Source organism: Ambystoma mexicanum, chromosome 3q (genome assembly GCF_040938575.1).
Source record: "Ambystoma mexicanum isolate Mex_15411 chromosome 3q, UKY_AmexF1_1, whole genome shotgun sequence".
In the NCBI taxonomy this organism is placed as follows: domain Eukaryota; kingdom Metazoa; phylum Chordata; class Amphibia; order Caudata; family Ambystomatidae; genus Ambystoma; species Ambystoma mexicanum.
Genome location: NC_090926.1, coordinates 900,965,096 through 900,983,604, shown reverse-complemented (window position 1 = coordinate 900,983,604; position 18,509 = coordinate 900,965,096). Strand labels below are relative to the sequence as shown.

The window sequence follows — 18,509 nt, the reverse complement described above, 5'->3', positions numbered from 1 at the left end:
TTCCTGTCTCAACTACAGTAAAGACTCTAGGAGTCTACTATGACGCCTCACTCACCATGTCCAAGCAAGTAAGCATACGCCATTAAGGTTCTAAATGCAGCCAGACGCGTTCTCATTAAAATTAATTACCTTACCATTGCCCGGGCTATCATTGGCTCCAAGATCGACTATTGCAACATCCTATTTACGGGCACCTCAGTTGGGAATATTAACAAACTACAAATTATACAAAATAACGCCTTGAGAGCATCCCTCAATATCCCGAAATGAGAACACATCTCCACAGCTAGAAGAGGAGCGGGTCACCTTTAAAACACTTTCCATCGCCCATAAATGCCTCTACAGCACAGCGACCCCTTACCTCACACAAGGAATCACCAAAGCCCATTCATCAAGGGCCATCAGGACCCCATACACGGATAGACTTCTTGTTCCCAAAGTAAGGAGGTGCAAAGCTGGAGGCTTCCCATTCCCTTAACGTGCTGCCAAATTCTGGAATAACCCCTCCCACTCCCTGAGGGCTGAGAAATCCAACTGGATCTTTCGCAAAGCTCTAAAAACTCAGCTCTTCTCCTATCCCACCGCCTGCCCACCCTGCCCATCATGTCAGCGAATTAACCTTACCATACCACAATACAGTATGACCAACATGCATGAGAATGCTGTGTCTCAGTATAACTTTACTACTGCCCTGCTTCATTGTGCCTGCTTGACAAATACCTTACTGTATGACTAAGCATGTCTCCTTGACTTGTACCTGCAAAAGTGCCTCAATGCCTGGGGGTTGTATGTGCGCTTTACAAATGAAATAAATAAATGAACCTCTTACCTTGAAACACACATCTAACTGCGACTCTACTAACGTAGCGCATGGTGTTAGATGCTCTTGTGGCTTTTTTTATGTACGAATTACCACCCGTAAAGCCAAAACACTTTGGACAGAACATAAGCCCAACATTCAAACTCACTTTCATCATTCAGTGACTCAAGTGCAGGTTGTGATACTAAAACAGCTCAGACAACCACGTAGGGGGGAGACCTAGTGTGGATCCTACACCATAAAGAGATCGTGTGGATTGAACGGTTGGATACACTATCTCTGAGAGGCATGAACACAGAGTATGATCTATCTTGTTTTCTCTAGCCACACTACTCGCTGACAATACATTTCCCGCTATCAGTTTTCTTTCGTAGAATTCTTTCAGTGAAAGACATGCATAGGACCAGGTTAAGGTTAGACCATTTGTTCAGAAACTTGCACTGTACTATGTCTAATAAGTTGAACAAATAGACAATGTATGCATTATATTGTGTTGTATCACCAACAAGATGACTGTTAGTGGACTATAGTTATATGGTTCTAACCTGAGCACGACTACGTGACCTGGCTTATGTCTAATCACATTAATATGGAACAGGCACAGAAATCCTTTATTATTGATAATTGCCTGATGTACAACTCGTATGTAGGTATATCATTCAAATATTGTTTTCCCATTCCAAGTATACAGAAGACAATGAACGCCTGTGTTTCAGTTTTGAATGATATACATTGTTACATTGATGTCATAATAACGTGATTACTATATGGATGAATTAACTTTGTTTTCTTTAGTTTATTTATTTCTATAGTGCACTTTACCTCTCAAATATCTAGGCGTATTAACCTGGGTACAGAGTTTCATATTTGTGTGATTTGTTGCACCCCATATCCATTCATAATATTTTCCAAAATTTAACACCATAGTATTCCAATGACCCCCATACTGGTATATAATCACTACAAGATGGCCATACTTATTCGTTCCCTCCGCCCACATATGCATGTGAGCGCGATCATGTGACTAGGGCACCACGCTTCGGCGTGGCCACACGTCACGAGATCCCAGTTACTTACAAGTGAACACGGGATGGGAGGCTGTGTTTTTTCGCTGCCTTCCCGCCCGCGCTTCACTTTCAGAATACTTACAAATCAGAATAGAGGTAAGAACAAGAGAGTAACACTCAGACCTTTGGGATACACCTTTCTTCTTTCAGTTACTGACTCTGTCCTTTGCCTTACAGCAACAGTGTTGGAAGAAAGTGAATAGCAATACCTCATGTGGGACGCCAATGAGCATACATAACAATTAAGTTAATTTTTCTTACTACCAATGTTCTTAGATGTCAACATTATACAGCATCTTAATTCCAAGTGACTGGACTGACCCCACATTTTAACCTTATAGGGGGCTTATAATATCATGCCAGCTTTAAGACAGACCATCGCTGGTTTTAGCGACCTCCAACACACACCACATTGGTGTGAACCAGAATTTACGAATTTTCACGTCAGTTCTTTTTCAACTTATTTCGCATCTGAGTCAGTTTACAAGTTGTAATCTATGCTCGCAATAGTTGCCTACTTCTTAGTTATTAGATTTAAACTCTTTATTTTTTAGGAAGGCTTTGAGTTTCCATCACCTGAAGAAGAGAATCGCTCTCGAAACGCGTAGTGTCAGGAAATCTCCATTAGGACACATTAATCTATTCTGTCCACAACTTACATTTGGATTTTTCCAAAATTAATTGTAATTTGTCATACTCTTCAAGTTATGATTTAAATTACTTTTTGGATTTGGGTATTCAAACTGTATCACTTTACTTACGGAGTGTTATGTAAACTCAAATTTTGGGCCTCATTACGACCTCGGCGGCAGAATGAGGAATTACCGGGCCATTCCAAGTTCGGAAGGCCCGGGAATTCCTCCCTCCAAGGACCCGGACCCGGTCCTTCCCCATTCCCATTTCAGACCCCATAGGGCTGAATGGGAATGGGAGAGGGAGCAAACAACGGGCCATTATGAGTTGGCCCGTTGTTTGCTCCCTCTTCCCCTTGCGGGACCCGGTAAGCACGCCTGGTTTGACCAGGCGTTGCTTCCTGGGTCCCATGAGGGGACTTCGTAATGAGGCGGTACGGGGTAAACCGCTCCGGTACCTTTTACGGCGCCATTTACCCCGTACCACCAGGGTCGTAATGAGGGCCTTTGTGTTTTACCTTACATTACATGTGTCAATTAAAACAAACAAAATGATTTATTTGTTGACTTCAATGTCGTTTTAGTACTTTTTTGAATATATAAGAGATGTTTTCCTAAAAGAGTGCACTGCTATTCGCCCGATTCATTTCAGATGATATCTTTGTAGTACTACTGTTCTGACTTATCTCTTTAGCCAGGGATACATTTAGCAGTTTAACCTAAAAATAGCATTGATCTCCTTTAACTTTTTTCGAAATTATTTACTTTGTGCGTCCCTCCAAATACATTCTACTCACCTCTACATTTATCCCTGGATTTGATGTCCCTCAATAATTTGGCCTTTGCATCCCTGCAATCCCGATCTTACCAAGTGTTTCTGGCCACCTGAAGATCGGCCACAACTTTTGTGGCTTTGGAGAAATGTAGAGCTGACAGTGCAGATATTGTAGGGTCCGAAGCTATAATAGTCTGATCGCCAATGATAGTTTGATTTCCAGTAAGAAGAGAATTTCTTGGTAAGCTTGTGGTAGCTTTGGTTTTAAATCTGAATCATGCCATTTAACGATCCTCCTGTTATTGGTGGGATGTAAGACCTGGGTATCATTTTTGGTGATATTTCCCCTAATTTGAGTAACAAGTGTCAGGCAAACTGCTTTGTGGTCGCTTTCATTTCTCGTGATCACTTCCAAAGATTTTGTGATTCTCCAGCTAGATATGATCAAACTTTAATTCCCACTTCCAAACGTTGGTACGGGAAGTGTGTCAGGTTGTAGCTGGCTATTGCATGCCCCTACTCCCGATCTAAAAAAAGAGTTTTGCTGATGGTAGGGCATATTTATAGTATTTTTCTTGCATGGTTCTGTTAAGTGTGGGATGTCCCATATGTTCTCTTCTTGTTCTACTAGTTCTTTAATTTTGCTAAGTGGTTCTATTTGCAAATTCATATCCCCAAGGATTAGCACAATTGGTTTGGCATTAGATTCATGTACCTATTTATCCATCAGCCCTTCCAACTTATTGAAGGTCCCCATTCCACCCATATCATAGGCTCTATTATAAACATTACAAGCTAGATTAGTACTTCTATCTGGTAGCTCAATGAGAAACCCCTGAAAATTGGGGGAATTAGTAACCAATGGGCTTATCAGGGCAACAAGATGTACCTTTGCCCATGTGCATTACCCATCCTGCCCCAGGCAGCCCCATTTTACATTTCAGCCAAGTTGTGGTTGCCAGATAATTGGAGTATTCCTCCACGGTGTGCATTATAAGCCCACGTTTCTTAAAAACAGATTAGATCGCGGGTTCTGATGAAGGTCACCCAATCTTTTAGCCATGTCAGCAATGTCCCATGTGGCTTTTTTTTAAAGCCACATGTATTTGTATGTCCCTGTTCAGGGATGCTTTCAGCACTTGCTCAACCTGGTAAGTGGGGCAGCGTATGTCAATTAGTCGGTTTACGTAGGATGGGCCCCTCTATACAGTTGACAGAAGAATTTACAACTGGAGCAGTATCGCAGTGGGCTCCTCTATCACTGCTACTAACGTGCTCTTAAGTTGGATCTGTAGGCCTGGTGGTGAAAACATGCGCACATGAATAGACAGAAGTATGCATTCAAATGGCCTTTCCCAGGGAAATCGTGATGTCATTTAGATCCTCTTCACTGGCTGCATGGGCATGACGGGCATCTACAATATCACCCCTTACCATAGATAGGCAGTCTTTCTTATGACGTATCCAATGAATGCATTGGTTCACTCAGCTCTACTTGTCCTCGAATATTTCATTGATTATGTAAATTAATTTCTCATCCTCTCAGGTTGTCCTATTACCTGTGGGCCTGGCGGTTTTCCTTTTAATTTGTAGCAGTGGTGAATCTTGTGGTTTTCTCGGTTAGTGCGAGTTCCCTGTTTTAGTGAAATGCCTGTGCTTATTGATCTATTCAGTCCCCTTTGAGGGCAAGGATGATTTCTGACATGATTCTCTATGGTCTGATTGGATCAAAATGCTTACTGGGGTTGATGGTCCTTTTCCTTAGATACTGTGCTAGGATTGTTTAAAATATACACCTTCTTTAATTCAGTCTGTGTTTTAGTCATAGCTCCCATTTCTGTTTATATTTCCATTAACAATTTACCAGGCACTTCTTGCCCCACTTTCAAACAGTGCACACGTCAAACACCCCATGTAGCTCAGCTCATTAATGTAATGTGTCTGTAGCTGTGTCTATGCCCCAATCATCTTAATTTGTTTCTGAGTCTCTATTTCTAACACCCAAGTTGAATCAGCAATGATTCCCCCAGAAAACCCGACCTGGGACGCTTCTCATGTGCCAAGGAAAGGCAGACACTTTCTGTTCCTGGCCTTGGGGTTGGTGTTCTGCTGAGGGATCACATGAGTGGGGGGCAGGTCAGGAAGAATGGGAAACCCCCATGTCTAACTTTCACAGAAGCCCCACTCTTTTAATGGCTTATTGTAAAACAACAGAAACAAGAAAACCTAATCTTTCCATTAGGCACTTGAAGACCCAGAATTCCGTAATTACTGCGACGAGGAAGTGGGATGAAGAGGTACAATGTTGTCGTACTGGTCAGCTCGTTGGTGTAGATTACCCACACCTAAGGGAGACTGGGAGGCTTAAACAGCTCCTTCAGGTGCAGGCTAGAGAGATGGCTTTGTTCGTAAAAAGTAGAAGCAGTCAGAAGCAGAAGCAGCATTGTCCGTGCTGGCAGCCCAATCAGAAGTTGGAGGGGTGGGAAGAGGCTGGGACCATTGCTGGGCAGATATTAACTGCTGGTTCTGAGAGGGTCTGTGCATCCAGAAATCTGAACTGCAGCGGTCATGCAGTAGAAGGCGTGCTGGCGAAATCCTTCCCCCTTGTAACCTGGTTTGCAGAGGCTGCACAGAGGTAAGCATGCAGGAGGCTGTCTCAGGTGGCTGGCATGCACCTCAGGTACTTGAGGCCATCCCCAATGGCTGGTGTGCACCAGAGAGCCCCAGGAGCAGGAGAAGCTACATTTGGAAGTGGTGTGGATGAAGGCAGACTTACCAGAGAGGTTTGTCGGATCGAGAGGAGCCGCAGAGGTTGATGTCCTCTGAGCGGCGAGGAAAGCAGAAGCGCAAGTCTATTCTGGTGAGTGCACAGGTTGTTCATAACCCCAAAGCACTCTCTATTGGAAATAGGTGAGTAAACAGCAGAAGCTGAACTTGCGTGTGGATGAAAGTGCATCACACGTTGCTTGTGCACAACAAACTATTGTAAAACAGCGGCAGCAGCATTTACTTAGGAGAAAGAGTGATTCCCAAGTTGGTTTTGAATACCAAACTAGGGAAAAGCAACCACACTCTAAGAAATCAAAGCCAATAGACTAACTTTAAAAGTGTGAAAGTGTGGAAAAATGCAGCCGTTCATGGGACAACTTTAAGAGTTGACATTAATAAGCATTGCCCAAGCCAAGAGAACTTGCAAGAAAGGAAAGTACATTCTAGTGTGAGAAACTTGAGGGTATTCTCCCAAGTATACCTCGGGAAGCCCTTATTCAGATGGCCTGGAAAGTGTCGACACTCTCAGAACCCAACCATAGGAGTGGACGAGCAGGGGAGGATCACCTGGATGGGGGAGTCCAGGGTTAGGCTCGGGGAAATACTGCAGATGAGACGCGGTACTCTACCACGGAAGATGAAGAGCAGGATGAAATCCCTGAAATCTTCTTTGGTTATTCCAGAGCTACCTCCCTTCTGCCCAAAGAAGTTCCTTAATAAAATCCTGCCACGCTGACCATTCTGGTAGACCAACTCGGAACCCCGCTACCCTCAAAAACCACAACTCCCAGAATCATTATTTTCCTATTTTCCGCCCGAATACTCTCAACCATTCTTCTCCACGTCCCTGTGTTTATTTTTTCCTGAATACCCAATCTACCTTGACAAAACCCTACCAATCTCGTCCCTCTTATCATTTCCGAACTCTCAAACGGCATTGACAAAACATTACCATTCCCACAATTCCCCCTGTCGCTTTCACGAGAATAATCTGAGTCAGTCCAGTTTGTTTCACAAACCCTATCCATCTCATATAATACCTTTTCCCCATTTTAGCACTTATAGATCTCTAACCCTCTCAGCCCCCACATGCACACTTTCTCACACCACGAAAGACAACAGACTAAGTCCAGAGCTGCTTACCTGACATGTTCCAATACAAGGGTCAGGCAAAAAGTCAGGCAATTGACCAGAATCGCACACACCTGACGGCCCTTTCCTTTCCCCACAGGGATAAAAGGTGGAGCACAAGAGCACAGGACGAGCAAGGCAGACCGCACTACGTGAGAGCTACCCCAGCACTGCAGTTCAAGAGGAGGAGAAAGATGGCGCAGGGTGACAAGGAGAGAGTCGACCTTGCCCTTTTCAACCAAAGCCTGTGGAACCTCTGCAGAAGAAATAATAAGTTTGCGAACAATAGCCAGCGCGTGTTGCAGCAGATGTCAATGGTAAAAACAGACCCTCCTCAGCTGATTACCAAGCCGGAGAGAGCCGCTTGTCTCAGTGGTACCAGCCTTGACTACAAGAAGAAGTAAAAGGAAAGCCAAGCGGTTCATCACAACCAGTGAGACGAAAGGAGTGCCGATAAGAAACTGAACTGTGTTGAACGAAAAATAGCCCACGACTAATTTGAACTTTGAAAAGAAAAACTATACTGTTGATGAAAGAGGGGGGAAGCCAGCAACAGAGGAGTCCGGCACCAGGTGGGTGCTCACGCCGGAAACTCTGGCCGATTACCCGATGGTAAAAACTACCATATAGAGAAAGCCTTGGGAAAAGGCGAGAAGAGGTCAAAGTGGTTATACAGGGGTCTTGTAAAATCCTCTGTACCATCGAAAGTCTTTGACTGACAAATAATCAACGTCAGGCAACTAAGACATTTTCTTGAAACAGCGCCTCGATGCCTCAGGACTGTAGGTGCTTTATAAATGCAACAAATAAATAAATAATTGGGAAACTAAGGGGAATGAATCCCGCTTGTTGAAATGAACGCATGAACAGTGAGCGGTTTAGTAAAGGTTTGCAAGAGTGAACCTGGCAGAGGGATGCTTAGAAAAAGGGGCAAAGCCTGAAGTCCCTAAGAACAGTATGTAGACAGAAGTGAACCCTGCCGTGAGATGTCCACAGTGAACGGTTTTGCGATAGGTGGCCGGAGTAAACTCAGCAGAGGAGGCCGACAAACAGGGGTGAATCCTGTGCTGCTGTATAAAAAGACATTAAGATTTGTGAAAGCAAGAAGTATTGCAACATAAGGGGAAGTGAAGTGTCCCCCTTGTCATTTAGGGTCCGAGCCCAGCCAAGAGAGATCCAGGGTAGGAAAGTTATCACCCAATGTTCACTGAGAAAGGAACTGTTTGGTTAATTTGTTGAATATGACTTGTGAGGGGGCTGCACTCAAAAGAGGGGGACCCAGGTGTCTGCGCCTAAAAGAGCGGGACCCATGGGTGAAGCCATCGCCCGAAGTATTTGTGGAATAGAACTTGGCGTCCGTTTGTTGAGAACATCAGGCTTCCAAGGCAAGAGACTTTTTATTGAAAAGAGACTTAACCATCGAAGAACCTGATAGCGGATATGTAATTGTTGCCTCATGCTGGGAAGACCTGTGCGTGTGCTGTGCTCCAGAGTCCCACCTTGTCCCGTGCTAAAAACGTGAGGCATGGAGACCTCAAGGCAATCACATCCTGACTCATTATTTGTGAACACCTCTTTTTCCTTTATTTTTGAAAACCCTATCCCACACTCTTTATGTAATTAGTTGTAAGGAAATGTCAATAGGTTTTTCTTTTACTTTGACAAAACGCCACACGGACTGCCTTATTTTTCATCTGATGGTCGAAATTGCTCCCATCTTAGATTTAGGTTTAGCTTAGGCATTTTTCCACCCTGTATTTACAGTTTATGAAACACCCTTGAACTGTGATCACTTGTGTCTGTCTTTACAGTTGCCACCATGAGTTCCTTACACTAGCTGATATTGCCAAGTGCAGAAGGGGGCTAATGCAAGGTACATGAACTCTGGACATTGTTGCCCTTCTTGTGTACAACATCTGGTACAAGGAGAGACACAAACACATTGCTAAAGCCTGGGTAGAGGGAGGAAGAAACCCTATCTCAAAATGTATTTGGTTGCTTGTGCAGTGGGGAACCAAGAGTGGCAAATGGGCTGCTCTTCTGGAAGAAGACATCCAGGAGGACGGGAGCATCATTTGCAGAAGGGTATTGAAGAGCATCAACAATGTGAATCTTGGTTTCCCTGAAAGGTTGTTGAATTATATGAGGCTGCAATTTGTTGAATGCTGTGAAGCTGTTGTACCCGCTCATCAGTTGACTTTGACCACAAAACGTACTTGTAGTAGTGGAAAGCTGTTTGGGCAGGAGAGTATGCCCACCTGGTTAACTGTTGGAGATAATAGGCATGGCAGAGAAGCTGACCAAGTAAAAGATGAAGGCGTGCTACAAGCTGGAGAGAAACAGAGAGAAACGTTAAGTTGTTTGTGGAAGTGCTGGAAGAGCCATACAAGGCCAATACAGAGAAGTTGTATTTCTTTGAGTTGTTGAATTGGCAAAGCATCCTGACTAAGACAAAGATTATAGAAGAGCCGTGCAAGGCTATTACAGAGAAGTCATATTTCCTTGGATTGTTAAAGTGTCAAATAATCCTGATTAAGACAATCATTGTAGTAAAGAAGATGAAGATACTAATATGTTCTATGTTGGAACTTTTCTGTTCACAAATTAGTTACCTGGAACTGTATTGGAATGTTTATTGCGAATATGGATTTCCTTGTGTTCTCTCTTGAACTATGAAGCAGAATCACATTTAAACCTAGGGAATGGGAATTCACCCAGGTTATGAAGAGAGACTCTGATTGCATTTTGAATTCTAATTTTGAACTGTGATATATTTCCTTATTTATTTGTTATTTGTATAAGTGTGAGGGACAGGTATCCTTTATAAGAATGTTTCCTTTATTTTATTTTAGGCAGGGAAATCCTCAGGTTAGGGATAGTGAGGTGTTTATCCAACCTTATAAAACAATAAAATGGCATTTGTTGAGAAACTTCACAAAGTGATCCACCTCCCATTTCTGACCCTTCTCAGGGGGCAAGTCTCCCTCTCAATCATGGTTGGTTCTGGGTTGTCCAATTCTAGTATGGGAAGGAAATGGTGTGCTATATGGATGGTTTCATTAATGATAGCTGGGGAAAGACTTTCTGTTTGACTAGTTTGTGATTTGTTGCTATCCGTATGGAGGATGTTGAGAAATGGAGGCACTACTAGCACCTCCGAAGTTGCCATGTACTTCAACAGGAAATTCATAGTTACGCCCCCTGCTTGGTGTTCAAGTGGGGCCTAGCTGTAGGGATACAATCATAACATGTAGCTTGTTCTGCCTTAGAGGTAGTCTTTGAAGAATTTTCAAAGGATAGTTTTGTTTGCTGTAGTTTCCGCTCCTTTCTCCTCCTTATTCTGGGTAACCCCTATATCCGGATTATTTTGTTTACCCTCATAGATCAGGATATTTACTTCCTAAATTGGGGCCATTGGCTGCCCGTTCTCTTAGACCCTTAGGCAAGCAAAATCCGTATTGTCGCTTTAGGTTTTGACATAGTACCTTTTATGGCTTGGGGTTTCTACCCATACATTCTATTTGAGCATCACTCTTATGTTTCCTCACCTTAAGATATCTAATGCCAATCAAACGTAGACAAATAAGTCAAACACCAAAAGCATAATAATAAATCATTTGGATTTGCTCATTCATTCATCTTCCTAACACTGCTTTCCTTAATACTTCATAACCTTAATAATTTTCTTTTGTACATGGTATACTGTAGCATGAACTCCGCTTTCCAGGTTACTCAGGCAATCCCTGGGAAGAAAAGTGCTAGTGTGACATATAAATAACATGGCTTCGGCCAATAAAAACTATGCACTATTGTTTGACTCATTCTGCATGATGTAACAAAATAGCAGGGAAGTGAAAATCGCACATCTGTTCACTTTATTCTAAACATTACCTTTCAGAGAGAGGGCTAGTTCATCAACTGCCCTTCTCGCAGCTCTGTGCTACAACCAATCTGGACGTAAAGCAATGACCTGCATACTGATGGAGAAACGCCGGACCGGCTCAAGGGACCGCCCTAGTCCGTCTCCCCGCCCTCGCATTCCTGCTGCCATAGTAACAGTAACCTACTTTTAGAGAGCGCTGCGGTCGATAAATAAAAAAACAGTCTCCACTCTTAGTCAAGGAGATTCCACAGGTGTTCGCCAACTCAAGATCCGACGTTACCAGCGACATTACGGTATAGTTGACTAAGATTCTCTGAGCCCAGTACTTGTATTTCTCTTCCTGCTCCCTCCCATTTTACAAGCCTGTGGGGGATTCTCACTCGGGGAGTGAGATCCGGATGCCCTCTGCAACTAAAGAAACCCTGTGAATACTGGCAGCAATCCTACATATGCCACCTTAGGTATGGCTTAAATTGGGCTGACTTACTATTCATCTGTAGCTGGGGAATCCTTAGCAGTCCTTATACCACACTCGCACTCCTCACAGTCAAACAGCCAGAACAGCGCGACTTAAGCGCAGGCTTTGGCGCACCTGGGGAGGCTTTTACATGCACAGGTCACGGTAGTGAGAATGACGACGTGGCTCTGGCCCCTGCGGCCTCCTTCTCTCTATCCCCAGCAGCCAAAAAGCCAGAACAGTACAACTTAAGTGCAGGCGTCTACGCTCATGCGCCCCAGGAGGTGTTTACAGCTGCTGTTTGCAGCAGTGATGTTGGGGGCGTGGCTCTGGCCACAGCAGCTTCCTCCTCTCTATCCCGAGCAGCCGAACAGCAAAACTTTGGTGCGCGGAGACCGGTTATTGGGTTTGTTTGTTTATTTATTTATTTATTTATTTATTTACATTGCGCCGGTAGCTCTTGAGCTTCAGGGCGCAGAGACAAGAACACAAAGACAAAAAGTAAGGCAATAAAACACGTAACACAAGACATTAGGGCTGTATAGGTAGGTGGGCAGGTTGTAGTATATATTACTTGAAGATGTGGGTTTTCCGTTATTTTCGAAAGTGTTGGTAATTGGCTTCCATCCTTAACTGGCCAGGGAGGTTGTTCCAAAGGCCTGCTGCGGTTATAGGGAAGGATTTACCTGGGCCGTTTTTAAGTCTGAAGGGAGCTACCACTATCAGACTTTGTTCGGCTGATCTTAGCTCTCTCGTAGGTTTGTATGGAATGATTTTAGTTTTCAGGTATGCAGGGGCTTTGCCAAAAATACATCTATGCGTGAGCGTGAGGGATTTAAATTGGACTCTCTCTTCAATTTTTAGCCAGTGAAGTTCCTTCCTGGCTTCGCTGATGTGCTGATTCCTGGTTTTTTGCTTAATGATTCTCAATGCATTGTTTTGCAGAACTTGTTAGCTGTGGTAGCAGTTGCGGTGGTGATGTACAATATCCAATTTAACGATAACAACACCACCCATCATTACTCGGTATTCATAGACTATGAGTTGCTGTCGACAAACCCCTTGTAGACGTGCTAGTCAATAAAGATTTCCATGGCTGCTTTGAGAACCTCATAGTTGACTGTGCAGTGGCTGAGTGGACAAGTATTCCGTAGATGACGCAGTCGACACGCGGCAGTCAGAGTAAGCCTTGGAAGCAGTTTGTACCACTAGGATTCCCACTAAACTCAGGGACTCAGCGGCTCTTGGAACCTTTTAATTTAGCAGAAGTAGGGACACTTCTTTCCACCCAAGAGGTTCTCCTTTATAAAGGAGCTTACTTTTTTGACATCCTGGAGTGTAGGGGGGGCAGGGGCCATCCTGGCAGTTTGCTCCCCAGAAGAGGCACCCCTAATGTTTTCCATGAACATGAGAAGTCTCCAGTACCTGTAGCACGGTAGTGCCTTCTGAGAAACCCCCTTAAGAATCTCTGTGTTCTGTTTTATCGGGAAGGATACAGTAGAGGCACGCATCTTGTGAGTCTATTAGAAAAAAGCTTTCCACTCATTATTTCTGCAAACTTTAAATAACAACTTCTTGGGCTAATGGGCTCCTTTGCTCCTACATGGCCGCTGGTTGGGGGGATGGGTTGAAGACCTGACGTTTTCATTTCCAAGAATCCTAAAAATGCATGGGGATTCTGGAGGTGGCCGGAGTGAACGATCCTCCAGTACAAGAAGATATTAAATACCAAATGCTATAAGAAATACTGGGGAAGCTCCTAACGCCTAGAAAGATTCCCTGTCACGAGACTTGGGTGAAGAACCAGAAGAAGGCTTCCTGCAGGGGAGCTCAACCCTGCATGCCTCATTGGCAGAGGCAGAAAAGATCAAAGCGAGGTGGATGAGGTGGAAGTTAAAAGCCTTGCTTTTTTGTGTCTGTAAGCAATGTATTGCTATAGCAAGTGTTATGTGCCAGGGTTTCCCAGTCTGTGGGTGGGGAATAGTTCAAGCACGTGAATCTTTGAAAGATACCAACGCTGGAGGACTGCACTTACAGGTAACTCATTCGTATCCTGCAGTCATTATTAAATATAACACAATTGTATCTGTTTCTCTGATAGTTGCAAAATAAACATGTAATGAAATCGGGTGTGAAAAATAAGTGTCATGTTTCCTGTTACAGGTACAAATTGCTCAACCAAGAGGAAGGTGAATATTACAACGTGCCCATTCCGGACGCAGATGATGGGAACGTGGAACTCAGACAGAAGTTTGAGGTGAGAATAGAAATCAAGTCACCACATCACCTGTTTCCCTCTTTCCGCGCAGATTGCTGAGGATGGCCCCATTCGAATAACCTTCACATGAATCGCGATAATAATGGCTCTGTGTGGAATACAAACGGTCTTGCAGCGCCCTCAGGTGGCACGCTATAGTATTGCTGCAGTCTATTCTTTATTCCAGCATTGTGCACTGTGACAATTTGGAGCGCTCGCAATGCTGACTTCATTCTCTCCTTTGTCTGAGGACCTATCAAACCAACCTTGGGATTTTATTTTCTGTTTAAATGTGTATATCTACCTCTAACACATTTTAAAAGGGCAAACGTTTGCAGTAGAAATCGGGTGTTATTACTTTATGTGATGAAAAGTTCACCTGTAAACACATTGCGTCTGAAAATGCTGAAATGCTTGCTGGCCTGGCACGATGCATGCCCTGGAAGTGCCCTTGGGGCTTCATTCTCGGCAGCTCACTTCTAATTTGTTCTGCGTGAACATGCTAAATAGGGCATGCACCCATCTCTTGAAAAAAGAACTCCTTGTGCCCACTTTATTTTGAGTATCTGCCACGATCAGACATGGGTGTATGAACTGGTCGACGCCTGCCTCGGGAGATTACAATTTACTTTGATGTTGTTTTGTTACATTGTGTGTGTGGCCCTTCTTGCCCTCCCCACCCCTCATAGCCAGCTCTATCTGCTTTCCTCAACAATCAGATGGGTGACTGCAGGTACATGGCATTTTTGTTTACTTGCGTAGTTGGAGGCTGCACAGGTTAATTTCAGTGCCATCAAGATCCTCCATAGTGCCTTGAAACACCATTTGTTGTATAGGCACCTTACAAATATCCGCAAAATGAATAAATAAAAATAGTCCGTGCTCATTCAACTCCTCCCTGAGCGGCCTTTCCTTTATTTCCCGCTTGGAAGGAAGCCCCATCCCTTTCTGTGCACCCAGAGAGCTCAAGCGTGTCCCAGGGTGTCTGTTTTGCGGAGCTTTGCTGTTTCTGGCGTTTCTGCCCTGTAGTTTGTTGGTCCAGCTGAAGGCTTCTGATTAGAAACTCAACTGGAGTTTTCCATTACCCCATGCACCTCTCTCCTGGGATGCTGGTCCACCTGGAACACAGAACAGTCCACTTAGAGGGTAACTGAGACTCGAGGGTAGATTTGCTACTTTTGTGTGAAATTTCAGGGTGCTGCTGGTGGTGCATTTCTGCGTGTGCTGACGGCCGCCATCTTTGTTCTACATGGTGCTCACCGGAGGGGACATGCATTGCTCGGGAGGGCCTTAATACAGAAGAACGGTCTGAAGTTGACATCACATGCCCACTGTTTTCCCGATTGTTTAAGGAAATACTGTTCTGAGAGGAGGTAGAAATGGGTCAGACTTATTTAGAAAGAAAAATAACAGTTCCTGAGTGTCCGAGGTGGTGGAAAGCGAATGCAATGCAGGCATATCTCGAATTAATTCCAAGGGGTGGGGCAGGATTGTTTTCTATATTTCATTTTAAACAGCCGCGCCACCTGTGAAATAGAAGGGTGTGGATTGGGTTAACTGGGCACACACGTTTCCTTGGCTAATGTAACGGAGAAGAAAAATCAGATGGCCACTTTTCAATTGCTCGATGATCCAACCGGAAGGATAATTAATTTTCTCTAAATGGTTTCTCCAATATGCGGCTCTAACAAAGGAGAAGCGCTTCTCCGCTGAATACACCTGTCATTGGTATGATTGATGCATTTAGATTCGGAAAAATATGTATGTGAAAAGGACAAATGCATTCTAGTTACCAAAGTGCTTCTGATTAGTTGGCGTGTATTTGGTATTACCATACTCGCCGAAATAAACACTGATCAGCCATTTAACAACCACTCCCTGAGCGGAGCGCCCACCCCACACAATCCTAAACCGAAAACAAGGGACTCTATTAGAATGGAAAACACTAACATAACTACAAATAACTAGAGATCACCCAAAACCGGTATTGCATGAACGTATTGAGCACAAACACTGCGAGGCAGAAAGCAATTCGTTTTCTAAATTAAATGTACACACATTTCCCCGGAAAATAGAGGGGGACTTTAGTTGGGGTCATTTTTAAAGTGGAGGATGTGAAGGGGACCTGCAGGAACAACCAGATTTTTTTTCTTCGAGGAAATGTATGGAAATTCGAAAAAACAATTCAAATTTTTGGAACGCGCAATAAAAAATATGTTGTTATAACATAGATGCCCACTAACCACATATCTCCCACACAACCCACACTCCTCACCTACAAAACACGGCCAGAGGACTAGTAAATGAACCCACCAAAACACACAAAACGCACATCACTCTAACCAAACTACAAACACAATCAGCTCAGACAAACAAGTCGAACACTGGAATGCCACACAACAAGCAAAGGGTACACAAAAAAGCACATCCAGAAAGCTGCCACGCACAGACACCAGTTGCTCCTGGTTCTGCAGACATCAGCAGAGGAGCACAGTGTTATGTCTTGGTTCTCCCCTGCCCTGGTGCTGTGTGCATGCAGGATAAGTGGAATGCCTGTGGAATGTTTATCTATGAGTGCCTCTGAGTGCTCCCTGGTTGTCGGTTGGTGAGCGGAGTGCCTGTGAGAGAGGGTGCTGGTGGATGATTCCTCTGGATCCCTTGTAACTTACCCAAGAACGTACCTGTACTTGTGTCCTTGTCAACTGGACTTCAGGAAAGAAGTTACTCTTCCCAAGCATGGTGTCTCTGAGTCTTCTTCACCAAAAACAGATCTTTCCACTGGCAACGAGCTGGCTGGCTTGGAGGGTAGGAGCCAGGAACCTGCAGCAGCTGTTCAGGGGGAGCAGCACCTGATGAAGTAAAGGAACCGTGAGACCAGGAGAGGAGACTTCCACCGCCCCACTCCTCAATTAAGGGAATAGTGTGGCCTGGGAGAGACACATTGGGCCTCCAGGTGGCAGGTCAAAGGAGAATGGCTTTGGTGGCCTTGTCACTCCTGTTTGGACAGGCAGCTGTTTAACTGCTGCTATGAGTTGGAGAGTGGTGGAGTTGAGGGGCTCTTACCGGAGCAATTGCCTTTTAGGCGGCGTTGATTTGCAGAGAGGAGCTGGGCTTTCCACAGAGCCCTATTTGTCGGAGGGAGTGTGAGATGGAGAGAAGGCGGCTGCTGGCATGAAGATTTTGCAAGCTGTGAGCGCCGGTCAACGTAGTCATCCTTGTGAAAGGAGTACAATTGTGTGGAGCCGGAGCACCATTCACAGCAGCTGCAGTACTAGAATGATGACGTCGACGGAAAGTCAGTCCATGACGTACTGTGTCTATTGGGAGATTACTGGGCAGCGTCCTGCTACCCACGCAGAAAGGTCCTTTCCTACTCATTGGGCCCGTCAGGCGAGCATTGCCCAAGAGTGTCATGGGGCTGAAGCTGATGTTGCCGGCAATGTGGGGCAGGATAGACGCGTGCGGCCGGTGGTACAACTTTAAAAAGAAAAGCAGGATTTCTTGTCTTGCCATGTGCCTGACATGGCTGGGGGTTAGATGCCTCCTTTTAAGGTACTGTCGAGTAGCGCCTATGGAGGATGTTGGATGGCGTTCTGCTCATGTTGTTTGGAAGTGCAGAGTTGTCTTCCAACCGGAATGGGCAATGTTTTTCAGAATGGACAATGTTTTTCATTTTGGCCTTTATTGTGCTGGGCAGTGCCATTCTTGTCACCCTTTGTTGTGCAGGGCAGTATTATTCAGTTAGCCCATTTTGTCATGTGAGGCCTGTTAAGCTTCTGGAAGATCGGTTCGATTCAGCTGTGTGTAGCTCTGCTAGGTGTGGTGTTTGGTGGCTTTGAGTGCAGTAACATGGTTTTGTGGGTTCTGAGATCTGGCATTGGGGTTGGAACCTCGGTTGTGTCAGTTCTCTCGGTTGTGAGTGGGCGGCATATACGATGTGGCTTCTCTTTGGAGCCTATGCCTAATGGTTGGTGACGGCCATGTTGAAGTTTCAAATGTACATGGTTTGTGTTAACCTATTTGTACCTCCACAGGACCAGAAATGTCACAGACTGTGTAGCTTAGGGCATGGATTTGATAAGAGTAGGGACCTCTCATTCACTGTGTTCTAGTAGGCTCATTTACCGAATTTTGTGTGGTGAGGTTTTGTGTTGTGTGTCTTGTTTTGTAAACTCGGCCTGTGGCCTAGTGAACCACTTGCTATGTTTGTGGCTGCCCAACACATATATATGTGTGTGTGTGTTTAACAGTGCAGTATCCACCAGTGGGTTCTTACCTGACTGTTGTGTGGTGCACTGTCCGATGGTGTGTGCCTGACCTGAGCACGGGCCGCTGGGGCGTTGGACATCTGGCCCTTTTAGAGTGGTTTCAACTCATGGTCGTTTTCTGTGTGGTGGAGAGGATGTTGGACACACAGAGGTTGTCGAACGTCTTACCTGGGGGGTTTTCCTGCCTGTGCTTTGGTATCCTGGAGTAGACACCCGGTACCCTTGAGGGGGTGGGCCTCTTTTTCCTGTGGTGCGTTGTGTACCTGATGCCCTGTCCTTTGGTGTGTATGGTTTTGGTTAGTGCTTTTGGCAGTGTGATTTATTGAGGGGTGTGCTGTCCTTTCAGTGCACCACAGCTGTTGGTGGTATGAGGAGGAGAGGGTTGTAGCTTGAGACTTTTGGACTTCGTGGTGAGTTGTTGTGTGGGGGCCGGTTCCCCTGGTTTGAGTT

General features: G+C 44.8%; 1 protein-coding gene across 2 annotated transcripts in view; it reads left to right on the top strand.

Moving 5' to 3' along the window:
• The window catches only part of PRKCA (protein kinase C alpha), a 1,912,272-nt gene that overhangs the window by 1,401,448 nt on the left and 492,315 nt on the right, over nucleotides 1-18,509 (top strand). For both annotated transcript variants that reach the window (XM_069655048.1, XM_069655049.1), the window contains exon 8: nucleotides 13,698-13,791. In XM_069655048.1, coding sequence (XP_069511149.1) covers nucleotides 13,698-13,791 — 94 coding nt within the window. The remainder of the gene's footprint in view (nucleotides 1-13,697; nucleotides 13,792-18,509) is intronic.